Source organism: Lissotriton helveticus, chromosome 6, assembly GCF_964261635.1.
Source record: "Lissotriton helveticus chromosome 6, aLisHel1.1, whole genome shotgun sequence".
In the NCBI taxonomy this organism is placed as follows: Eukaryota; Metazoa; Chordata; class Amphibia; order Caudata; family Salamandridae; genus Lissotriton; species Lissotriton helveticus.
This window is the reverse complement of record NC_136067.1, coordinates 52,960,596-52,987,397: the sequence shown is the minus strand read 5'-3', so window position 1 is coordinate 52,987,397 and position 26,802 is coordinate 52,960,596. Positions and strand designations below refer to the sequence as shown.

Genomic DNA, 26,802 nt, shown 5'->3' with positions numbered 1-26,802 from the left:
GGTAATGATTTAGGCCTTTGTGTCTCTCCTTCCACCTTGCCTGAAGTGACCTTGATTGCCTTCTCTGCTGTTGTTGACAAAATTGGCCAATTGCTAACTGTACTAACGAAGGGTCACCATGATCACCAACCAGGGTGGTTTGATCAAGCTTTTCAAAGTCCGGACGAGATCTAAAAAAAAGCACTCAAGGCTACCCCAAGAGATCCTGTCCTTATAAAGTCTCTGAGATTTAAATACAAGACAGTCCTGGCAGCCCGGAAAAAAGAAGTGAAAGCTGGTATTTGGGAAACTCTATGCGACCCTGCAATTCTGGGCAATAGCTCCAAGTTCTGGAGTATCATAAACAAAGCTATGTTCGATGACCCCATCAACCCTATGGTTGGGACTAACATACCCGAGGAAGAGTGGATATCACATTATAGTACAATTTTCAAAAGTGACAAACCACAAGCGGACTTTGTTTTTAAAACTTCCGATGAAAATTTGTTGTGTTTTACAGTGGGGGAGGTAGTAAAGGGGATCCAAGGTCTATCCTGTAATAAAGCACCTGGCCCTGATGGCATACCACCCGATTTATTTAAATCAAATACCCTTTTATGGGCACCAGTTATCACCGCAGTTGTAAATGCCGGAATCCTGGCTGGTTGCCCAAAAGCTTGGGGGTCCTCGACTATCGTCCCTGTTTTCAAAAAGGGCGATCGTGGCAGTGTTACATGCTACAGACCCATATCACTGATTAATTCAGTTGCAAAGGTGGTGGGGGGCATTATCCTAAATAGATTAACAGCATGGGCCAATGAAAATAATATACTGTCATCAATACAATACGGGTTCAGACCAGGCCACTCTATGATAACCCAATGTCTGAATCTATATTTAATAAACAGTAAATACACCCTAGCAAGAAAAGGGACGATCCATATGGCCTTTATGGATTTATCGTCCGCCTTTGACTGTGTAGACAGAGGCAGGCTTTGGGAGGTCCTGCTAAAAATGGGAGTGGAACAAATCTGGTCAACTTTCTTGTTGACCTCCACTCGGATACAAGAGCAAATGTCCGCTACACCCATGACATGAAGGTAACAAGGGACTTTAGCATAAATCGAGGTGTTAGACAAGGGTGCATCCTCGCCCCCTTTCTTTTTAACCTCTATATTAACGAATTGGAGGAGCACCTACTAAAAACCGGCACAGACTATCCTTATATTGGTAAGAAGGGCATACCTGTCTTATTATATGCGGACGACGCCGTTCTAATATCTAGAACGGCGCTCGGTCTTCAAATCTTGTTAGACTCTTTTAATATTTTTATGAACTCCCGTGGCCTGAGCATCAATAACTCGAAATCCTTTACAATGATGACAGGCTTAACTCCCAAAAAAATATACCCTCACTTTGTAAATGGGGACAAAATACCGACCACCAAGACCTTTTCGTATCTTGGTGTCCTTTTTGACCATAAATTAACTTGGGCACCAGCAATACAAAAGAAAAAGGGTGAGGTAGTGCGGGCCAACGCAGCAATACTGGACTTCTCAAAAAAAATGGGCAATAGTCCGGTGGCGGCTGTCCTGAAGTTATATCAAGCCAAAAGCACTGCAATCGCACGTTATGGAAGTGAAATATGGGGATCAGAATCTCTAGATGTCCTTGAAGTTACTGTGAATAACTTTCTAAAGCAGGTCTTACGGCTACCTAGGGGCACAGCCAACTTCCCAGTACATGAGGAACTTGGTATTCCATATCTAAGTGATAAGTTGGCTGTGAATCCTCTGTTATGCTGGCTAAATAGCTGGCTAAATACAGACATACCCCTCACTAGAAATATCCTTCAAGAGGCACTAGAGTGGGATGGCAGACTCAAGATCCCATGGTTAAAATATGTAAGAAGATGGCTCTTTGAACTAGGCCGACCAGATCTATTTCTATCCCCTGAGACAATAACTAAAACTGATGTAACCTTTGTTAGGAATACTTTTATGTTGTCCAGGTGCATGGCGCGGGAGGGAAATGAGTACAAGAAAAGTAGTGTGAGACAGTACGTTCTAACTAAAACTTGTTTACACATGGAATCTTACCTGGCTTGGCCTCTGTCCGGTTATGACCGTTTTTTACTAACAAGGTTCCGATTCAACATGTTCCATCTTTTGCTAGCTGTACCAAGTGGAGCACATAGAGGACAAGTGTTGCCAGCTTGCGGCTGCGACAATAAGTCTCCGCAAGACCTGGCACACTTTTTATTCTTTTGTCAGTTTTATACACTCCCCCGTAATTTGTTTTTAAAACCTTTACTCAAACAGTTGAACTTTGTACAATTCAGACCTGCACTCTGCCACCTCCAAATGCTAAACAGTGAATGTACTATGTTTGTATGTAGCTTTTTAAAACTCGCAGTTAAACATAGAAAAAGCATGGAAGGGTAACCAATTTTGCTGCTGAATGTACTTTTATTCCCACTGTATTTTTATCTTTTTTAACCATATTACCGTTTTTAGGTCGAGCTGACGTTAGCATTCATGCGAAGCATGAATGCTGTCAGCTCGACAACTAATGTGATCCGTTTTTAGGAGAGTGGACACCAAAGTGTTACGAGCGTTTTCAGTGCCGGATTTCACCTCGGGAGCGCGCAGCATTGTCTGCAGTGGCAGTGTCAGTTTCGCTTTTTTATTACTTTCGTTTTTCCCGAGGCTGGCTGAGGCTGGCTTGGAATGAACAGGCTTGCCCCCGCGCATGCGCAGAGTAACTCACAGCCCTTGTTTATATTTGTTTTAGTTCCGTGATGCTCCGATCTTTGCCCCTTCCGAGTGGAGCTTCCGAGTGGAGCTTCCGAGTGGAGCTTCCGAGTGGAGCTTCCGAGTGGAGCTTCAGAGTGGAGCTTCAGAGTGGAGCTTCAGAGTGCAGAGTGGAGCTTCAGAGTGGAGCTTCAGAGTGCAGAGTGGAGCTTCAGAGTGGAGCTTCAGAGTGGAGCTTCAGAGTGCAGAGTGGAGCTTCAGAGTGGAGCTTCAGAGTGGAGCTTCAGAGTGGAGCTTCAGAGTGGAGCTTCAGAGTGCAGAGTGGAGCTTCAGAGTGGAGCTTCAGAGTGGAGCTTCAGAGTGGAGCTTCAGAGTGGAGCTTCAGAGTGCAGAGTGGAGCTTCAGAGTGCAGAGTGGAGCTTCAGAGTGGAGCTTCAGAGTGGAGCTTCAGAGTGGAGCTTCAGAGTGGAGCTTCAGAGTGGAGCTTCAGAGTGGAGCTTCAGAGTGGAGCTTCAGAGTGCAGAGTGGAGCTTCAGAGTGCAGAGTGGAGCTTCAGAGTGGAGCTTCAGAGTGGAGCTTCAGAGTGGAGCTTCAGAGTGGAGCTTCAGAGTGGAGCTTCAGAGTGCAGAGTGGAGCTTCAGAGTGCAGAGTGGAGCTTCAGAGTGGAGCTTCAGAGTGGAGCTTCAGAGTGGAGCTTCAGAGTGGAGCTTCAGAGTGGAGCTTCAGAGTGGAGCTTCAGAGTGGAGCTTCAGAGTGGAGCTTCAGAGTGCAGAGTGGAGCTTCAGAGTGGAGCTTCAGAGTGGAGCTTCAGAGTGGAGCTTCAGAGTGGAGCTTCAGAGTGGAGCTTCAGAGTGGAGCTTCAGAGTGCAGAGTGGAGCTTCAGAGTGGAGCTTCAGAGTGCAGAGTGGAGCTTCAGAGTGGAGCTTCAGAGTGCAGAGTGGAGCTTCAGAGTGGAGCTTCAGAGTGCAGAGTGGAGCTTCAGAGTGGAGCTTCAGAGTGCAGAGTGGAGCTTCAGAGTGGAGCTTCAGAGTGGAGCTTCAGAGTGGAGCTTCAGAGTGGAGCTTCAGAGTGGAGCTTCGGAGTGCAGAGTGGAGCTTCAGAGTGGAGCTTCAGAGTGGAGCTTCAGAGTGGAGCTTCAGAGTGGAGCTTCAGCTCGACAACTAATGTGATCCGTTTTTAGGAGAGTGGACACCAAAGTGTTACGAGCGTTTTCAGTGCCGGATTTCACCTCGGGAGCGCGCAGCATTGTCTGCAGTGGCAGTGTCAGTTTCGCTTTTTTATTACTTTCGTTTTTCCCGAGGCTGGCTGAGGCTGGCTTGGAATGAACAGGCTTGCCCCCGCGCATGCGCAGAGTAACTCACAGCCCTTGTTATGCTTGTGACTATGTCTGCTATAATATCACTCTTCCTATTTCTACTTTTACTGTATGGATAAATGTTTATGAAATGTACTTTTATGATTGTTATATGCAAACAATCGAATAAAGATATTACTACTACTACTACTAGTGATCCTGTGGCTCTGTTTTACGCCCTCCTGTGCTGGGAAACAAAAAAGGGTAGACCAGCCAAAAGTGCCCCTTTTAAAGGGCTTCCGTTCCTTCCAGCTGAACAGCTACCTATCTGGTGACGTCTGACGTTGCTTGGCTTAGCCACGTGACTACCGGTTTAAAACCGGTGTGAAATTGCCATCATGTGAGCACGTGTCACAGTGTAAAAATGTGACGCATGCTCACAAGGCCTGAAACACCAACCTGATGGAATGAATAGCAGTACTCTCTTTGGTAAGGAAAAAGTGCCGGTACTCTTGGAGGGAAAAAAAGAAGTGCTGGTACTCAGCACTGGTGAGTATCAGCCCATTTAAAGCACTGTCACAGCTGTGAAAAGAACAGATAAGGTAGGCAGCGGTGCGTCCATTGGGGCGTGGGGGCGTAGCCCCCCCCCGCCCCCGCAGCTCCCTCGGCGTCTCTGAACTGAAGTAAACTCAGTTTACTTAAGTTCAAAGTAGACGCCGAGGGAGAACTGACAATGCCTGCCAGTCAGCATGACGCAGGACCGCCCACCCCATCAGAGACCGAAGGGGGTGGGCGGTCCTGTGTCACGTTGACTGGCAGGCATGGTCAAGGGCAGGCAGCAGCACAGGTGCGCATGAGTGGGGACGGAGGGTCAATTTTTTGCACCCTGTCCACTCATGCGCAGTTGTGCCTACTCTGGTTGGCGCATGCCCATTAGGAGAGCGGGGGTCGCTCTCCTAATGGGCAGGCGGGCAAAAATCAACCGTGCCCTGTGTCAATCATTGGCTGAGGAGGGCGGGGTTGCCACTCCAGTGAAGGCGCCAAGGTCCCAGAAGCGATGCGATGCTGCCCGGCGGTCAGGTAAGTTTTCTTTCTTTCTTTATATTTATTAATTCCCTGGCCCCCACCCCAGCGCGACCCCCCCCCCCAGTATTGCGAAGCAATCAGCGATTGAGTGCGTGTGCCTCCCAACGTTTTATGGCTGATGGCAAAGAGGGGCAAAAGGTAAAAGTTTCCAATATTCCAGCATTGCACATTTTTAACGACTTTTCATACTTTGACTTATAGACAGTTTCAAAAACAATCCTTTATAAAACCGGTGTTGTTATATCTGATAACATGGCAACATTCGTAACTGTCCATAGACTCGTATATTTTAGCGAGAACATGGACATAGAAAGTAACCAATTTCGATCCAAAGGCATTAATTATTAGCTCTGTACTGCCACCTTGTGGATGTTAATTAAAAAATTTCACTGTGCGTGCAAAACTTATGTGCTTGACACATTAAATGAAGGACGAAATTCACACCCACTTGGGAATAACTCCTCTCTCTAATCGCTTGCATTGTCCCAGCCTCCCAGACAATATAGCCTTTCCGCTTCAATCCCATAGCAAGGTCTCCATTGCCCATCCCACATCTACACTCAATGTACAGTCGCTGAAAATAAGTCTTTCCCCCCACCAAGACCAGCCCTACCAGTAACTTTCATGGGTGTTTTAAAACACTATATAATCACCTCCATGACCGTTTTGTTAACAGGATACCCTGTCCTTTATTGAGAACACTTCATTCTCAATGGAAAATAGCCCATATGTTTAGATTTGTGTGCAGGGAAACTTCATATCGCCAATGTAAATTTAAAGCTATGAGCCCAGTAGTAAATATTTTGAGTTGTTCTCTTTATGATGTCACATGTAACCTCTTTGTGGAAAGTATCCCCTTTATTGGAAACTGTCAATGTGTAATTCCACATTTTTGTCACCTTGAAGATAGTTGAGAGGATAGGGTGCGTTGCACTGAGGTACTGTACTGACGTAATAATATTTTATTCTCATTACGTGTGCATTGAGAAGCACTTGCAGGCACTATAAAGTTTTTACATTTGTTATTTCAAGTTAAAATGTTCAAAGTGTGTCTGTTTTACACACGAATCAAGCAATTAATGGCCTGCCAACACGTGCTTCACTGCAATTTGAATATTTGGATTAAACTTTTCATGGTAGTGCAGATACGCTCATTCAGTATGCATACGCCTCACCAGTTTCAAATTCCACCAGCCGCCGTAGGCTGTTATTCCATTCATTCAACCAAGATGTTTGCAGCATTTGTAATGTCTATAATGCCCCAATTGAAGACACTGCACTGTTGGTGGAGTTAACTTGTTTAATTGTAAATATCCCTAAAGAGCGCCGAGCCGCAGCAGCTAAGCGTCGGCTTTTCGCGCTTCTGACTCGCGCTGCGCACGCACCCTCGCATCGGCGGCTGCACGTCACGTCTGTACGTGACGTGCGTAGACTAGACAGCGCCACTACATATCTCCCCTTTTTTCCCAACACACATTTAACTCACTGTCCGTTGCTCATGTCAAAGTCTCAAAATCTTGCAGGCTTAATCACCGCCCTCCCGCTCCGTGTGAGCCTCGGGGGGCCAGGCGGGACCGCTCCTTCCTGCGACCCTTCATGCATTCCTCCTCCTTCAAGCGCGGTCGCGCCACCATCTCGCCTGCTCCTTTCCACATCGCCAGCTGATTCCTGATCGCCATACTCCATTGTCTCTCTCTCCTGTTCTCCTCTGCTCACTTCCAACTCTCCATCTGATGGTTCTTGTTCCTGAGATCCTGCTTCTACCCCTTCGGGGTCTTCTCCGTCACAGTCCAATCTTTGCACTCCATTGCATCTGGCCATGCGATCCTGTGACCACACGTTACCGTCACTCAGTAGAGCCGCCCTACCCCTCACTTCCTTGACTTGCAGGGGCTTGCTGTATTTACTCTCTCCTTTCCTCCTTAGCGTGGCCAATTTCACTCGTACCCATTCTCCCTTTTTCAGCTCTGTCTCTTTCACATTTCTCCGGGCGTTGTAGTGTCTAGAGTAAATGGATTGTGCTTTTTCCAGGTTGGCTCGCACCACCGCAGGGGACCATTCACTTGTGATGACTTTATCTTTCCACACACGGTTGTCCCGGGTGAATGGTTCGCGGCCTCTCAGTATCTGAAAAGGGCTGTACCCTGTACCTGTGGGGGTGATCCTGTACGCCCATACCATACGCTCAATCTCTCTTTCCCAGTCCTTGTTGTTGGAGATGGCTGCCTGTACCGAGCCCATCACCACCCTGTTAAATCGCTCCACAAGTCCGTTCCCAGCCGGGTGATATATAGACGTGTGCTTTGCCAGGATTCCATTCCTTTGCATGAAGTTGCTCCATTTGTCTGATCTGAACTGGGGGCCATTGTCACTTAGGATGGACTTCGGAATGCCTTCTCTCACGAAGGTGTCCGCCAGGAATTTTATGATGGTCTCTGTATCCATCACCTCGTCTATTTTCAGCTCTGGCCATTTCGAGTACCTATCCACCAGGACACATACGTACTTCTGGACTCCATGCACGTCCAGGATGGGACCCAGTATATCCACTGACAACTCCTCCCACGGGTTCCTTGGGGGGTCAAATTTGCCTAAGGCAGGGCGGAGTGGTTTGAGCGTTTTGTCTGCCCCTTGGCACTGTGGGCAGTCTCTGACGTGCCTCTCGGCCCTTGCATCCATACCCGGCCACCAGTAGTTTTGCTTGGCCCTTAGTTTGAGTTTTCCGATTCCCAAGTGTCCCTCGTGGAGCATGTCCAATAGTTTGGGGATGATGTCTGCTGGGGGGATGACTTTCTCCCCTCGATATACAAACACTCCTTGGTCGTCCATCGACAGCTCTTCTCTGACTTCGAAGTATGGATTGAGGCCTCCACGGGTTAGTCTCTTATCGGGCCACCCTCCTGTGATATATGACTTCACTTCCTCCAGGACCTGATCCTTTCCGTAAGCCTGCCTCCATTCCTGGTGTCCGATGCTTTTCTCTTGATCTTCCAGGAGTGCCACCATTTCTTCCGCTCCCTCTTGGTCTACTCCACTCTGATCCATGGCTGCCGCTCTACTCAGGTAGTCTGCTACTCTGTTCCTGCTGCCAGGGATGTGCTCTACGTCGTACCTAAATTCCAATAGTTTGAGGGTCATCTTTGAGATCCGCGGTGTGGCACTTGCATGTCCGCTGGACGTTAGTACTTTCAGCAAGGGTTTGTGATCTGTCCTTAGCAAGAACCGAGTGCCCCACAAGAACTGTCTGAATCTGGACATGGCCCACACAACCGCCAGCATCTCCTTTTCAATTACACTATACTTCTTCTCGGTCTCGCTGAGCGTGCGGGATGCAAAACTGATCGTTTCCATTCTCCCTTGGCCTCGATCTTGCATAAGGACGGCACCCAGCCCCTTGTCACTGGCATCCGTGGTTAGTACCGTGATTCCTTGGGGGTCATATCCTTGGAGCGGGATTGCTCCAGCCACCTCTCTCTTGATGACTTCGAATTCACCTTGCGCTCCCTCCGACCAGCAGAATTCGGTGTTGTCTCGTGTCAGCTGCCTCATGTGATGGGTTTTGGACGCGAAGTGCTGCACGAACTTACTATAATACTCCGCCATTCCCAGGAATGATCGTACTTCTTCTTTGGTGGAAGGCGGTGGCGCTTCGCAAATGGCTCTCACATTGTCTGCCTTCGGGGTAACCCCTCGCACCCCTATCTCGTGACCCAGGTAAGTCACCGACTCCATTCCGATCCGGCACTTGGTCCATTCAGCTGTGAGGCCCTTGCTCTCGAGGATCTTTAATACCTTTGCCAGTTTACTGTCGTGATCCGGTCTGTCTCGTCCCATTACCAGGATGTCGTCCTGGAAATATTGGACTCCATCGGTGTCTCTGAACAGCTGGTGCATCAACTTTTGGAACACCGCAGCCGCCGAGGCTAGCCCGAACGGCATGCGGCGGAACAGGTAGCACCCGAATGGAGTGATGAAGGACGTGAGTTTTCGGCTTTCCGGATGCAGGGCGATCTGGTGGTAGGCGGAGGTCAAGTCTATGGTGGAATACCATTTGACACCCCTGGTTCTGGCCAGCATTTCCTCGATTCGGGGCAAGGGAAACCTCTCCACCACTATGCTCTTGTTCAACTCGCGTAGGTCAACACACAGCCTGATCTTCCCGTTTGGTTTCTTCACGACCACCAGGGGCGCGAGCCATTCCGCGCACGTGATGGGTTCGATGATCCCTTTCCTCTCGAGATCCTGTAGTTCTTCTTGCACCGCGTCCCTTACCGCTAAGGGAACATTTCTCACTTTGTGGGCGACAGGCACAGCACCCTCCTTCAAGACTATCTTGTGCGCAAATTTCTCCATCCTTCCGACTGTGCCTCCGAAAACTTTGGGGTAGTCTTCCTTCCATTTTTCTAGGTCCGGCCAGATTCCCGGTTCCGTGAGTAGTATCTGTTCCTTTCCTCCTGGGTCCAGCTTGATGCCCAGGTCGCCTTGGTCGAGCCATCCTAAGACCGAGGGTCCTCTCTCAGAGATGTACAATTTGCAGAACGCTGACCGATCTCTGAACTCAAACTGTAGTGGTCTGAATCCTGCCATAGGAATGCGGTCCCCGTTGTACGTCACAGGGCGGATGTCTAACTTCTCCAATTCTGGGCCTAGGTGTGGTGCAAAGCTCTCCTCCCACACCGCTCTTTGGATGATGGTGTAGGGCGAGCCGGTGTCAGCCACGACCTTAATCGGTATTCCGCCAATCAGCATCTCCAGCACCGGTTTCATTGTTCTCTTGCCTTCGATGTTCAACACCTGGCCATCTACGCTTTGTACTTGATCTTCAATGTAAATGACTGTGACCACGTCTTCCTCTGCGCCCTCTTCTTGTTCTTCGCTTTCCTGTCCAACGTACTTCACCATGCTCTTCGAGGACTTCCTCCGACACACCTTCTCATAGTGGCCCACTATGCCGCAGTACAAACATTTGGCGCGGAACGCGGGGCACTTCCTGTCATGAGCCTTGTGCGACCAGCTCCCGCACCGATAGCACGATTTCTTGGTACTTCCTGCTTGCTTCACTGGAGGGCCTGGGTTACCTTGCCATTTGTTGTGCCCCCTTGCCGCCGAACCCTTGTTCTTGTAGTCCCTGCGGGGCTCCTCCTCGTCTATTCTGTTCACCATCGTGTTGGTGGTGGTCTCTTTCCTCGTTGCGTCCGCGCATCTGCGCGCCAGCTCTGCCCTTTTGACGATTACCATCACTTCTTTTAGGGTGGTGTCACCGCTGGCCCACAACTTGTCCTGCACCGCCGTGCTCGTGGTATGCATCACCACCTGGTCTTTAATGAATTCCTCCTCCCAAGTGTCATATTTGCACGTGGACGCTAGTCTCTTCAAGGCCGCAACGTACTCCTCTACTGTCTCTCCCGGCCGTTGTTTCCTTTGCTGGAAATTGAACCTGTCCACTGAGACACACACCGCCGGCCTGTAGTGTTCATTCAGGTCATCGATGGCATGGGCATACACATCCACGTTGGTGCTTCCTCTTTGTTTCGGGACAAGGCTCTTGTAAATTCTCAGGCCTTCTGGGCCCAGTTTTAGCAATAATATGCGTTTCTTCCTCTTGGGATTAAACTGTTCTTCATTCTCATCCTCCAATACTCCTATGAAATTATCGATGTATTCCCTCCAGTCTTCCCACTTCATCAGCGGTTCCCCGGGTCTTGGTAGGAACTGCACTGGCGCCATCGCGAACCCCGCCTGCGCACTCATTTTCTCACTCTTGATCGCGGAGTGCGCGTTCGCCTGGCTTCTGGGACTCCCTGGCGTGTTGTCCTGCTCTTCCTTGCCTGTTTGCGGTTGGGGACTGCCTTCGTCTGCCCCCTCAATCTTGCCTGGGGGATCCAGCGCGGTCCTCCTTGCCCAGTGGGTCGTCGCGTGCTCAGGCGAGCTGCCCTGATGTCTCTGGGGCGTGGGCTACCCTTTAAGCTGGTAGTTACCTCCCCTGGCTGTGCTGAGCTCTGCCACGCTCTTTAGGGTGGTACCTGTGTGTTGCTGCTGGTCTCCTTCCGACCTCTTGCTCTTCCTGGCACAGGTTTATTTTCTCTTGTCTTTTCTGTATCTGGTTCTTCACTGCTTGCACTCTGGTGGTGGTGTCTTTGGTGGTCTGGTCCTCTGCAGGGGGCAGGGGGGTCTAGCATCCCATCCTCGTCGCCATTGTAATGTCTATAATGCCCCAATTGAAGACACTGCACTGTTGGTGGAGTTAACTTGTTTAATTGTAAATATCCCTAAAGAGCGCCGAGGCGCAGCAGCTAAGCGTCGGCTTTTCGCGCTTCTGACTCGCGCTGCGCGCGCACCCTCGCATCGGCGGCCGCACGTCACGTCTGTACGTGACGTGCGTAGACTAGACAGCGCCACTACAGCATTCAGCTTGCTCGAAGTTCTCATGTAAAGTTTTCACTCCCGAAAGATACCTTTCTATAACACGTACATTTCCTTTTCTTGTTAGTATGAAAAGGCCAGAGGCAAGATGCAAATCCAGGCATTCTAAATTTGTTGTACGCTTACTAGAATCTACCACACATAATTTACTCGGACTAATACATAACATATGAGCAATTGGTGCACAGTCAGCCTATAATAAAGCAAATATTATTTAATAAAAACATGCAGTGGCATGGAGTGCAGGATATGCAAATGTTCTTCATGCACTTCTTTTCTTGCTATTTTATCCAATGGAATTATTTTTACAATCGCTGCTTTTGGAGAGGGTGTCTGGCAATTAAAGAAACATATTAACATAGAATCTCAGAAGATTACAACTATTCTTGCAATAAAACAGTTGACCCCATGAATGTAATTTAAAGGTTGCCAGACGTAGCAGATGCGACCCCTGTCTTGCCCCATGCGACCCCAGACACTGCCTTTGCTACCCCTGGCGTCAACGGTAGCAGAATGAGTGCTAGGAATACAATGGTAGCTTGGGACGTCGGTTAGGGCTCCTCTTTGTTTTCTCTCAATATTTTTATTACACTAATAGTGAAAAATGTTTCACTATTTACTATTAGTGAATGGAGTACAATCAGCTGTAATGTGTTATTCCCTAGAAGCTGAGTTAAGTAAAAACATGTTTTTAAATGTATGTTGTGTGCATGCTTGAGGATGTGTGTTTACGTGAGAGAGTGTGTGTAATTAAGTGTGAATGTATGTGTATGTGTAAGCATGTGAGTGTGAGGGAACGTGAAGGTCAAAGGGAATGTGTTGTCACTTCTGCTACCTACCCCTGGCATTTTGGTGAATTGACGTTCATAGTTGAACCTGTTAGATAATGTTTAACAATATTCTATTTTCTTTAGATTTCAATGGCGAATGGAATACAAAACCTGATCAATGCCATTAGAATGATTCACAGTGTTTCAAGGTACTACAACACGTCTGAGAGAATTACATCATTGTTTATAAAGGTTGGTTTTCTTAATAGATTTACTCATGGCAAAGTGTTCTCCGAACAAGCAATCTATAAACAGTTTACAATATTGCCACTTGTGTTTCCTGATATATATATGGCCGTTGGTAGGGAGGAACCAAAGCTCTAAGTAACAGCCAATTTGCACATTGTCAAAATGTGGGCTCTGGCTGGAGGTATTTGACTTTAGACTGAGCACGCAACTCAACTATTGGCGGTGAGGAACAGAAAATGAACAAATAACGACCCCTACATCCAGGAAAGAACTCACTGGGTGTGGGGAGAGAGTTAATTCGTTTTTTGGTTTTCATTAACAGCTCACACTTAAGGAATTTGTTTTTGTAAAACAAAACTTTTGTTAAAGTTTGGTCGGCAGCCTTCAAATCTACAGTGGCCGTTTGTGAGAAGTTGGCCTGATATATAGTGCTCACTATTCTAGTGATCACTTTGTATCATTCCAAACGACCCTTATTGATGATTGGTTGTAATACAACCTTATTAAACCAGCTATCCTAGTAGCGTGGACAAGAGCAGTCTTGTCATCCTGGACATCCCCCGCCGCAGCCACATCTCCGGACACCTGAGAGACCTGCACTGGTTCCTGGTCAACAAGAGAATCACCTTCCGGCTCCTCACCCACGCACACAAAGCCCTACACAACCAAGGCCCAGGATACCTCAACAGCCGCCTCAACTTCTACGCTCCCAAACGCCAGCTTCGATCGTCCAGCCACGCCCTCGCCGCCGTCCCCCGCATCCGAAGAGCCACCACAGGAGGAAGGTCCTTTTCCTACCTGGCCGCCAAGACTTGGAACTCCCTTCCGACCCGCCTCCGCCTGACCCAAGACCACCTCGCCTTCAGGAAGCAGCTCAAGACCTGGCTGTTCGAGCAGTAGCGGACCCCCCCTCCCCCCCAGCGCCTTGAGACCCTCCGGGTGAGTAGCGCGCTATATAAATGCTTTGATTGATTGATTGATTGATTGATTGATTGATAGGCTAAACTCTAGAGGGCGTGTTAAGCCAGCTGTTTTACCATCACATATACCCCTGGAACACCAAGTGAAAGGACACCACACAAGTTGTTATAAAAATAAAGGATATTTATTAATAACAAGTCTACCCTGAACTCTTTATGAGTCAGGGAGCTAAGCACAATACAAAACTCTTACGAAAATACTACAAGTTGCACAATTTACACAAATGCCCGAGGGGCACGAAAAGCCATATACTTTAAAAGTGGAATGCGAAATACTAGCAGGTAAGTAACACGATCCAGAGGCTTCAGGACCGCTAGGACTACCTTACTGAACCCTCAGGTTAGGAGCAGGAGGCCTAGAGAACCCGGGTGCAGAGTGGGAACTCTTACGCGGGATGCGGGACAAAGTCTATAGATGCTAGCAATTCTAAAGTTACTGTTTCCGGACGAATCCGACTAGGTAGACTAAAACGAAAAAGGATCTGGACACTAGGATAGTGAACCTGTGCTGGAGCACCGAAATGCTCGAGTTACCTAGCCCAGGGGCCGCGGCTGCATAGGGTTCAAAAGACGTCGGGAATCCTCGTTGTAGTCTATGGAGCCTGAAAGAAGATGTTGCTGGCAGGCGACCAGTGAAGATGTTCGGTGTGATCCAAGGCTGGATCAGTGAAGAAGACGACCTGAAAGCAGAGGGGACTCAGTTCTCAATCACTAGCCAGTGATTGTGTGGGCACCAGGATGGCACCGGATGAAGTCACCGCGATCAGGTGAGTGGGTGACGCTGGACTCTACAGTCACACGGGCCAGGAGGCGTTGTCGGCGTCCAGGCTGGAGGTGCGAGCTGTCCCACGATGGTGTCGGCTGTCGGCGATGCTGGATCCAAGATTGGAGCAACAAACCTTGGCAAAGGCAAGCCCACGCGGTGGAGTCAAAATGGCGTCTGGAGTGGACCAGGGGGGTCCAGGGCACTTCTTGTTGGACAAGGAGCAAGGGCCAGTCTAGAGGACCTAGACCAGCGGTGAAAACGTAGTGGTACGTCGTCAGGAGGGCCACTAGCCAACGGGCAAGTGACCGGACAACGTGGCAAGCAGCAAAGAAGCAGAAGGGCCCCACGCCGATCTCGTGGATGCTGGGGGGCTGGACTTCGGTGCTGGAGCTGCTTAGGGTTGGGGCTTCTCAAACCCCAGTGCACTCACTCGTGGGTCCCTCGGTGGTCGTGCTGGTTAAGCGTCGTGCAGGTCTTGAAGATAGCCGGTCCCACAGGTCTCGTTGCACCCACGAATCTTAGCTGGGCTGATGATGCAGGTAGAGGTCAGAGATGGCGGGGAATCCGGGTCTCATGGAGCTGGGCAGTCTTGATCCGGAGAATGGACGTGCAGCAAACCGCAAGCGCTTAGATGGTGCCTGCTGGTGCAGGGTGGATACTCCTTAGCCACAAGGGAGAGTCTTCAGAGAATGACAAGAGTTCCTTTCGGGGAAAGTAGTTCAAGTTTCAAGATGATCTAATTTGGGAAGGGTGCCCGCTCCTACCTTTATTCTAAGAAAAGGGGCTGACACGCGACTAGGTCCTGCCCATGGGTGGGACCAGGAGGGGGGTGGTTACAGGGAGAGGTGTGGCGCCGCGGCCAGGGCGACTGACGCTGGAATCTGGGGACCACGGTTCGATCCCTGCTCCGGCGGCAGGTTAGCCCAGCACCATGTGACTCTGGGCAATAGCTCGCTTAATCTTCCCGACGGCCCCCAGCGCCTAGAGACCCTTACGGGTGATTGTGCGCTTTACAAATGTGGACTTTACTTTACTTACACCCCTCTCCTTTGTCCGGTCTCCCCCCAGCTCAGGGACTGGTGTGCCCCTTGGAACTGGTTTGAGCCGGCATATGCACAGTGAGCACCGGGGTGCCACTTGCGGTCACCTTCCTCTCAGCCCTGCCTACCTGGGATACACAAAATCCTGTCTGGGATGGTGCTGGCACCGCCCCTGACAGGAAACCCTTTGTCCAGGCCTCCCTCGCTGGAAGGACTCCCAGCAGCAGGAGGTCAGACTTGTGTCTGTGGTGGCAGCATCCATTTTGTGATGCTGAGGCTTGAGTTAACTTTAACCGGGGTTCACAGTTACACACATGTTGTGCCCCTCTAGAAGGGTGGAATGCTAACCCCGTCGCCAGAATTGGCGAGGGGTTAGTATTTCAATTCGTATGACACCTTACTCGACATGTTTTGATAATGCTATGCCAAAGTTAGCATTTGACAGCGAGGTTCATAATGCACTTAAGAGTATATGGTATAGCGTTATCATGGAACAGCTATAAGGACTTGGTTCCGCAAGCTCCAAACGGGCTCAGCTCATGCCAGAGCACCATCTCACATAATTCCAAGCACTCTGCCTTCAGGATTGATAAGGCCTGCCATAGGGGTGACTGATAGGAATATATGTGTCCATTTTAGGGTTAGATATAGGAATACTATATCTAAAGTAAAGGGTGATTACACCAACTTGCCCCAGCTGTCGTGCAGCCAGTTGTGTCATATTTGGGTGGCCAGCCAGGGGTGGCATAATACATGCTGCAGCCCCTGGTAGGCCCTGGGTACACCTATGCCCTGGATACCTAAGGTATACTGTACAGGGACTGATAAGGTGGCCCAGTACCAATTGGTAAATGCACCTAAGGTACATGCTTGTCAATTTAGAGAGAGAACAGCTAGGCTGTGAGTCTGATTAGCAGGCCCACAGCCAGGGAAAGTCGTAAACCAGTGAAGCAAAAAGCAAATATATGGGGTGGCCATGGGATTGCAGACCCCACTCTCCTACACCGTTCACCATACTTTTTGTACCTAGCCAAGACACATCATGAGGGCGGCTCTTGTCAAGGTAAGGATATCGCAGCTGAGTCGGTGGTGATTTCTAGATTAGACAGAGAGTTCTTCGGGGGGCATCGATGGAATGCTCTCTGCCACGCTGACGGATGGAATACTGGCTACCAAACTATAAATCACATCAGAGTATCCACCAGTCGGGAGTGCTACCAAAGGTATTAGCTTGGTCTTTTTTTACCAGATAAGGATGCTCATGAGAGAAACTTTATATGTTTTCAAAGGCCATTTTAATGATTCTTTGTGATTCAAAAGTTATCAATTTGAGGAAAGCCAAGAACGGTAAAACAATTAGTGTTTGAAATAAGCAAAGAACCAGACCTGCACAACATCTGTTGGTGGTGCCTGGTGTCGGATCACGACATCAAAATCTGTGCCTAAGCATGCACCCTAAGGCCATAAATGAGCAGAAAGCAAAGTTCTTTCTCAGGGAATCCCCAATGATAGTTAGCTAGTTATAAGCACATAATAGTCCCAGCCATGTGCAGGGATCCAGGAGGACTTCGTTACAATATATCAGCCTGTTAAAAGGGCTATGTTGGGCAATTGCTTCAGATTGCCTTTTTAAAAGAAAAAGGATATATTTATTTTAAATATTTATACAGCGCAACATATACCCGAAGGCGTCAAGGCGCTTGAGGAAACATCAGAGGAACGTTCACTGTACATCGGCTCAGACCAACTCCAGGTTACAGGGTAAAGAGCCAAGTCTTAGGGCCTCTCCTAAAGGATAACAAATCAGGGGCATTTCTCAAATCAAATGGTAGCTCATTCCACCATCTTGTGGAAATACTAAAAAAGCTTTTACCACCCCATCTTTGAAGACGAAACTTGGGTTCCTCTACTAGCTTCAATAAGGTCGAGCGCAGAGTTCGACAGGGGGTATACCATATAAAACACTTCCTGACATACCAAGGTCCAGAGCTTTGCAATGACTTGAAGGCAATACACATGGCCTTAAACATTATGCGCTTTTCCATGGGTAACCAATGTAACGATTTAAGAGCATGTTTTGCTGATGTAAATTTGGCTAATCCAAAGAGCAGTCTTGCTGCCGAGTTCTGTAGTACCTGAAGCTTAACCAGTGCGGATTTGTTTACTCCTACCAGAAGCCCATTACAATAGTCGAGTTTTGAAAGGACTTAGGCTGACATCACTGTTTTTTGTAGGTTTTCTGGAATAAAAGGGAGCACTTTCCTTAAAATTTTCAAGATTAAAAAAATGGATGACGTAAGCCTTTTTATGTGCAGGGAGAACGAGAGAGAGGAATCAATTATAACTCTGCTGCTAACTTTAGAGGGACTATACAACAGGCCGCCACAGAAGAAGGGAACGATTTCCCGAAACGTGTATGGTGATGCTCAGTACTTTTGATGCTGTTTTTTGTGCAGATGCATGCTTGCAAGATTTTCATCAATAAATGTAATTACTGAACTGCCGGTCAGCTTCTCTCATTGGGGATAACTTTGTGTTTGGATTTGTAGCGACTGAGCCAAGCCGCGAGAGAAGCTCACCACAAGATTAAACAAGTGGGCCTGTGATGGCGCCAGGTTGGTGTTACCGAAGCAACAGGAGGCAGTATTCATGGCGATTGCAGCAAAGCAGAACAGGCATCTGGCGAGACTTTGCTTCTGCCTACTGGGGTAATGATGATGCCTTATTGCTGCTAACTTTAGACGGACTCACACAAGTTTATTAATTCAGGCACTACAAGATCCAGAAGGCCAGGGGAGTGGCCACGCCCACTGAGGCAGAAACTTTTAAATAAAATGTGCAGGAAATGCGTCTTTCTGTTAAAAGGCCGCCACAGAAGAAGGGAACGATTTCCCGAAACACGTCTGGTGAGGCTTTGTACTGTTGATGCGGGTTTTCATGCAGATGCCTGTTTGCAAGATTTTTGTCAATAAATTGAATTACTGAACTGCCTGTCGGCTTTTCTCATTGGGGCTAACTTTGTGTTTGGATATATGAAGAAGAGCTTTTGCTCGAAACGCGTCAGCCTAAATAAATAATCTTGAATTACAGTCAGCGTGGAGTGCGAGTCTCACTTTCCTGTGACCGAATTGAAATGGGGAAATTTTCGCTCATAAATATATAATATAGGAAAATTTACTGGAATTGTGTTATGTGAATGTTTAAATCTCATTCACAAACCTTTTTAAAAAAAAAATAAAAAATGAAGCAACGGACACTATAGCCCTGTAGGCTGCAGCTATGGAGAAATGAAAAAAGCCTCTGCACCTTTAAGGGCTCACAGTCCAGCAGTATCCCATCATGCCCGGCAGGTGGCAGTTGCCTTAGTTCTTAATTACGAGCATGGTGATAGGATCTTGGGCACTAAGCTCAGCCTTTTTGGCTTCTTTTCCCTCAGAAATTTCACTAGGAAAGTTTTGTGAACTACTTCATTCAACAGATTGTATCAGCACCTGTGCTTTTCTGACAGAAAGAAATATTCATTTGTCAAATAAAATGCCATCTTTATTTGACAAGTGTCCTGCCTGTGGAACTAAGAAGGCCAATACATACCCTCATGACGTCCGTATCATCTGCCTTCTTGAAAATCACATTTCTGACAAGTGTTCACACAGCACAAACTTTTCCAGGTGCACCCTGAAGAAAAGGCAGAAGATTTGCCTCCATGGGACAGAGGAGCAACACAGGCAGAAACAGGCAGAGTCTGAAGATAGTATGTCAGTGGAGTGAGGAGAGGGTCAGTTCTCCAGCATTGGATCTTTCATAGATTTGCGTGCTTGAATCATTCCCTATCATCGTAGTGGGAGTCCCACAGTACATTAAAAGCAGTAAGTAATGACTTTAACATTGAAGTTAATGGAGAAAAAACATTCCTTAATAATAGCTCTTGCTAGTCATTAGGAATAGTCAAAAGTCCAGCCAGTCAGGCAACAGCACCCTTTAGATTCCTCTCCACAGAGGTTCCAGGCTTTCAGATTTTCTACCGCATGACTTGTGAAGGGCGTCTCCCTGAGCTCTGCTCAGTACATTTGTCTTTTGGCCTACTGAACACTTTTCTCCTTCAGATCAGCATGTCTTCTACTAAGAGGTCTCTTTTTAGGCATTGTGACACCTGTGGGAAGCTCAGGTTGCACTCGGATGATCCCCACAAGAAGTGTATTTACTGCCTTTAACCTGATCACCGAGAGAGTCTATAAAATCTGCAGGACTTTCTTTCAAAATAATTTTAGAGATAGAGGGGGATGTCTTCTTCTTTGGCTACAGGAGTTGAAGACCAAAGACAATCCTTTGTGTGATGATGACAGTGATTCCTCTCTAAAGACTACTGCCTCACAAAAGAGGAGAAGTGAGGTGGAAATGGTCTCCCCAAAGGCTGCAAAGGTACTTAAGAAGCAGCATCATTCTTTGAAAACTGCTGATCAGCACTCCTCTTCCAGAAGGGAGTCTGCCTCTCACAAGGGTCACTCTGTGCCCTCTACATCTTCTACTACCTCCTCTAAGGTAAAGACAACTTCCAGGTCTGTACCGGAGATGATTTTGTCTCCTCAGAAAGATGCACCGTCAACGAAGACGTCGACCACGCCCTTTTCGGCGAAAGCTTCCATCGCCACTACTACTACGACAATGTCAACCTTCACATCTCTGAGAACTGCACTGTTTCCCTTGAGACCAGCGTCCCTCCCGGGCACTCAGAAATGTTTCCTTTATTTGTTCAAATAAATTCAATAGGATTTCATGGTTGATATTGTTCCTTTTATTTTCGAAATAAATTCATTTCATTAGTATCATCATAATGTTTTTAGGCAAATGGCCCTGTGGCCCAATGCATTTCGGGCATCGCCCTTCCTCAGGGGCCGTGTAATTTCTGGAAGTAACCAAGTACAATTTTCAAACTCAAACATTCATCTCAAGTACATATAACATATACATTGAACTTGTAACATGCTGCTGTGACCATGCGTAAAAGGTAAGTGCGGGAGATTCAGAGGTTTTCTATCAAATATATGGCATGTGAATTGGTGCGAATTGGAACGGACCCACTGCATTACTACAGTCAGCCATTCAGGACCTGAATACCATCAATGAACGAATACAATTCACTTATAACATCAATGAAAAGCAACTACCGTTCTTAGATGTGCTTATCATGAAGGAAAATGACAAACTACCCACAACAGTATTCCAAAAACCCACAGACAGAAACAACCTTTTACACCACCAGAGTTTTCACCAACCATCGTTGAAAAACCATCTTCCATACTCTCAATTAATCCGGATAAAGAGAATTGCCTCCTCTCATGAAATGTATCAACAACAAAAAGAAACTATGATGAAAAAGTTCAAGGATCGAGGATATCCAGAGACCACGTCTAAACACGCTGTGGACAGAATAGAAAATATGAACAGGCAACAACTACTAACATGTACATGCGTAAGGGAAGAAAGGAGATCAGTCTTCATCTCTAAATATTCCACAAGAAGTCACAAAATAAAAAGAGTCATTTTGAAACACTGGCCACTACTAGCCTTGGAAGAAGATTTTCACGGAATTTTCACGCTTAACCCACGGTTTGCCTATGAACGAACTAGAAATCTGAAAGAACTTCTAAAACCAAAATCCATTAAAACACCAAACAAATACACTGGCACGCTACCATGTTACAACTGTGGAAATTGTAATTCTATCATTAAAGGAAACAAAATTGATCATCCATCAAGTGGAACCAAAATCAAATGAAAAGTCAATGCACATGCGACAGTACAAATCTGATCTACATGTTAAAATGCCCATGTGGCCTCCCATACGTGGGGAAAACATCAAGAAAAATCAAAGTAAGATTAACTGAACACAGAAGCAACATCAGATTGAAATCCACTAAATCCACAGTAGCAGTACATTATAACGAACATCAACACAATCCCAGTCAATTAAAATATTGTATTCTTGAAATCATACCCATATTGCCAGGAAGAGACAATGACCAACATCTTTTGAGACGAGAACTTTACTGGATACATAAACTCTCATCATCCGGTATCAGAGATAAAAAATCTTGGGGTTTGGCTTGATCCAACACTTAGCTTTATCTGCCACACCAAGAGGGTGGCGGCCTCTTGCTATGGCATTATTAGAGGACTTAGGCCTATACTAACATTTTTTGATGCCCCCACCAGACAGCTGGTGGTTCAGGCATCAGTATTGTCCCTAATCCAAAAAATGACCCAGTCCTCAAGGCAACGTAAAGGTAAGTCCTGCTATAAACAGTTCTAGATCGTCCAAAGCGCTCTCTAGTTATATCCCTATTCGTAGAGATTATACCACCGTTTCAGGCTGTTGCCAACGTTAAAAATTAAGCCCATCTCTGATAAACAGAAAACCTTTTAACACAATACAGACATTCATTCAAAGGGACAACATTAAGAAAAAGGTGTGAATAGCTAGATGACACCTCACGGGCGCACCACCAATGGGGCCCCTGGTTGGTACTCACCAGGTTAGCCCTGTTCTCATCATCGGTGTCAAATAGCTTAACGCAAAACGTGTCCAAAACCCAAAGTAAGGAACATAACAGTGAATGGTGCAGTGTACAAACAACATATATGTGACACAAGACTAACCGCATTCAACATATAACATACACTAAACTGCGCAGCAAGCTATCACTCATACTTTATTGATATCTTTTTGTTGCATTGCAGTTCAACATGTAATATAAAAGGGTGAAGTATGAATACTACCTATCGCTTCATACTCAACCCGCAGCCGACATGTTTCATTGCCTTAGGTATAATATCAGGCAATTTCTTCAGGGCCAACGTACATTTACGGTGTCACTGCCAGCGGTACTGTGCTTTTAGATGCTAGCTAAGGCAGTTGCTCTCAACACCGGAGCTCCGGTGTTGAGGAAACGCCGTTTGCTGGACCCCCGCGAGCACCTCAGGAAGGGAGGCGGGACCCTACTTACCGAGCGGAAGGGGGACAAAGTCTTTGCACAGAGCCAGAGCGGTAACGGTATGAGAGCAACTGCCTTAGCTAGCATCTAAAAGCACAATACCGCTGGCAGTGACACCGTAAATGTACGTTGGCCCTGAAGAAATTGCCTGATATTATACCTAAGGCAATGAAACATGTCGGCTGCGGGTTGAGTATGAAGCGATAGGTAGTATTCATACTTCACCCTTTTATATTACATGTTGAACTGCAATGCAACAAAAAGATATCAATAAAGTATGAGTGATAGCTTGCTGCGCAGTTTAGTGTATGTTATATGTTGAATGCGGTTAGTCTTGTGTCACATATATGTTGTTTGTACACTGCACCATTCACTGTTATGTTCCTTACTTTGGGTTTTGGACACGTTTTGCGTTAAGCTATTTGACACCGATGATGAGAACAGGGCTAACCTGGTGAGTACCAACCAGGGGCCCCATTGGTGGTGCGCCCGTGAGGTGTCATCTAGCTATTCACACCTTTTTCTTAATGTTGTCCCTTTGAATGAATGTCTGTATTGTGTTAAAAGGTTTTCTGTTTATCAGAGATGGGCTTAATTTTTAACGTTGGCAACAGCCTGAAACGGTGGTATAATCTCTACGAATAGGGATATAACTAGAGAGCGCTTTGGACGATCTAGAACTGTTTATAGCAGGACTTACCTTTACGTTGCCTTGAGGACTGGGTCATTTTTTGGATTAGTGTCTGATTGAGTGGAGGGCGATCCAGTCTTCTTTACCCCTCTTGACTCCCAGTAGTGGAATATAATCAGTATTGTCCCGGCTGGACTATGCCAGCTCGCTCTTGGCCGGGATAAACCGGGCTGAACTCACCCGGCTGCAGCGAGTGCAAAATGCTGCAGCCAGAGTAGTGGTAGGTCTGCCTAGGCGGTGCTCGATTTCTAAAACGCTGCACTCGCTTCATTGGCTCCCCATAAATCAGAGGATTAAATTCAAGGTTCTCTGCCTGGCATTTAAAATCCTCAAAGGTATGTCTCCCCAAATCCTGGCGAATCTTTTAACACCTTATGTTCCTCTGCGAGCGTTGAGATCTCTGGGGCAGAACCTGGCAGTGGTCCTGCGCTTTAGGCTGAGTAGAACTGGCGGCCGCTCCTTTCGAGTGTTAGCGGCGAAGTGGTGGAACCTTCTTCCCGCCGAGATCCGGGCAATTGATGACCTTTTCCAGTTTAGGCGCGCCATCAAAACCTTCTTATTTGCTTAAATTTTGGGTTGTTCTTTGTACCCTTTCTCTGTCGATGTTGTGTTGTGTTTGCCTTCTCATTGCGCCAGGACGCCCCTTTGCTGGGGCAGCTGTGCGCTGTATAAATAAAAATAACATAACATAACATAACATCAACCGTGCCAAGGGGATTAAATGAACGGCTGGAATTCAGCTGCCATTTATGAATATCGTATGAACATTTATGAACATGTCACCAGAATTATCCACCCAGAAGACAGAATACATTCATCATGTTCACTATTTTAAAACATTCTTTTATAAATGTTTCGAATATTTTTTCAATTGGTAAATGTGTTATTGGTATTAAGTTTTGTAAACATCACGTCATGAAATTGTGATATAGCAACACGTGTACGCACGGAACACGGTAAACACACAGTTTATTCAACACTGCCATTCGCATACAATTTCGCTTGTTCATCTTTACTTTTGATAAAGTTTTATTCAACGTGATCGGCCGCACAGCCTATCACAGTACTTGCACCGTTATCGAACTTAAATCGGAAAGTAGTAAAGCGCATTAACTCAAATGCCGATTATCTATCCAAGTTTACGTTCAGACGCGTTTTATACATCACAGGATAAAATTAAGAACTCGAATATTTAGACGAAGACAATAGTAAATGCAGCAGCCAATCAGAATAGGCAAGACATTGTCCGTATCACATGACGTACCAAACGCCTATTAGAACTCAGTGTTCATACACTGGCATACCGTCAGAAATTCGAACCGTACGAGTGCGGAACTAGAACTATTCTTTTACCCTCCGGTAAGCGAAAGTTTTCCAAACTTGATACTTTGTGTCCTCAGGGACATTACCATACATAGTAAATTTGACAAACAAACTTATTAAATAAAGTTGCAACAGTTTTTTTCAGCCTCGTCACAACCCGTAGAAGAAAAGTTGAATTTTTTTCGAATAAGGGTAGAATCGGCACATAAGAAACTAAGCATGAATCTTTCGTTTTAAATTTGGGTGCACAAATTCACGATTTATATCATAACGGTTCCTTTTAGAACCTTTTCACCGCATGACACAATCAGTGCAGTTTGATTAATTTTTTATGATGCGTGTCACAGTACATAATGTCATTTTCTCACGATTCTCTCACCAATTCACATGCCATATATTTGATAGAAAACCTCTGAATCTCCCGCACTTACCTTTTACGCATGGTCACAGCAGCATGTTACAAGTTCAATGTATATGTTATATGTACTTGAGATGAATGTTTGAGTTTGAAAATTGTACTTGGTTACTTTCAGAAATTACACGGCCCCTGAGGAAGGGCGATGCCCGAAATGCATTGGGCCACAGGGCCATTTGCCTAAAAACATTATGATGATAATAATGAAATGAATTTATTTCGAAAATAAAAGGAACGATATCAACCATGAAATCCTATTGAATTTATTTGAACAAATAAAGGAAACATTTCTGAGTGCCGGGAGGGACGCTGGTCTCAAGGGAAACAGTGCAGTTCTCAGTATTCTTCACCCCAGGTACAGGGGGTGTTACTCCCTGGGCACCACTCACCTGTATAGACATTGACTACAAACATTAACAAGGTGTGCATCTCCTATAAGCCAATTTTGGATCCATAGTTAACCTTCACATCTCGTCAGACTAAACATAATGTCCACGTCCACGTCGACCATAGTTTCAGTAAAGGTGAGGCATCCGTCATTGACGACAACATCGTCTATGAAGATGACAAAAAAAGGACTGCCATTGAAAGATTTGTCACCGGATATATCAGCGACGCTGCGGTTGTCGGCTAACTTCAAATACAAAAGTCTCTTGTCGACGGACCCAAGGCCTATGTCCAGAAACTTACGTTGCTGAACATCATCGACGACTAAGACATCTACGGAAGAATCATCGACTAAGGCACCATCGTTGACAGTCTTGTTGACAGTTTGCCTGACATTAACTATTTCGCCGTTGTTTACTCCATCAACGATCTTGCCTGCAGTACAGGGTAACGGATCAGATTCTACGTCAACAAAGGTGCTAGAAGCCAAGGACACTGTTCTGTCATCTGCAGTTTTCCAGTCCAAACAAAGAGCTTCATAAGAAAAAATCCTGCCTGTTCACACTTCTAGTTAGGTTTCCCTCAGTCCACCAGAGGAACTTCTTGACTTTGGGGATGAAAAGGATGGGGAATCTGACGAAGAGGGCATATTTGGTGTGGCACACAGCCCTTCAGACCTCTGGATAAAATGCTAAGAGGATGACGAATAGTATTATTACTACCCTCAGGATCCCAACCAAGCTAAAGGGAGCAGTCTATTCAGATGTCTATATCCCTAGTGTCAAATCTGCATCGCATGGTGAAAGATTACTAGATGCCTATATCCCTAGTGTCAAATCTGCATCAGATGGTGAAAGATTACTACTGCAGATTCCCACCATCAGAACCGGCTATCTCAGTCCCTCAAACTTCGATTACTAGTCCATCTTTGATCGTAGGATCTCTTCCTCTATCACCACCAACTTTAGCACCGCAATCGCAGGGGCAGGAACTTCACACAACTGACGATGAAACAGAAGAAGGAGAACTGCAATAAGTATCTCTGCCTAACAAATGGGACGATTACCAGATACAGACGCCATCTCCGTCAACCCCACCTCTGGTAGATTCGCCACCGGAAGACATAGGCGGTTTGATACGCTTATGGAAAGAGCGGCAAATAGATTTAATCTTCCCATGGTTACCAAACAATGTGATTGTTTCCTATACGATTTTAAGGAACAGGCTAAGAGGCAGGTTTGTTCAATATCCATAGTGGACTTCATATGGGAGGAAGGCCTAAAGGTAATGCGGACACCAGCTTCCATTCCAAAAGTCTTACTTACACTGGAAAAGAAATGAAAGGCACCAGACAACTCGCCTGCCTGTCTCATAGGGCAGCCAAAGCCAGATTCAGTGATTTCCCAGGCGGTTCAATGTCGTGGCAGAAATCGTGCTTCACCCCTGTCCACCCCTCCTGACAGGGATGGAAGACGTCTTGACACCGTTGGCAAGAAATTATCTTCTATGGCAACAACCACGGTTAGGGTGGCAAAATCTCTTGCTATTTTAGGTAGATATGACCGCCAAATGTGGTCTGATATTTCGCCATTTATTGATCTGCTACCTGAGGACTCAAGGGCAAAAGCAAGAACATTTTTCAGGAGGGAGAAAG

The 26,802-nt window shown here is 46.6% G+C and overlaps 1 protein-coding gene across 7 annotated transcripts in view; it reads left to right on the top strand.

The window, feature by feature from the left end:
* Positions 1–26,802, top strand: part of DNAH8 (dynein axonemal heavy chain 8) — a 10,041,960-nt gene that overhangs the window by 1,124,823 nt on the left and 8,890,335 nt on the right. For all 7 annotated transcript variants that reach the window (XM_078647354.1, XM_078647353.1, XM_078647356.1 and 4 more), the window contains exon 10: positions 12,450–12,557. In XM_078647354.1, coding sequence (XP_078503480.1) covers positions 12,450–12,557 — 108 coding nt within the window. The remainder of the gene's footprint in view (positions 1–12,449; positions 12,558–26,802) is intronic.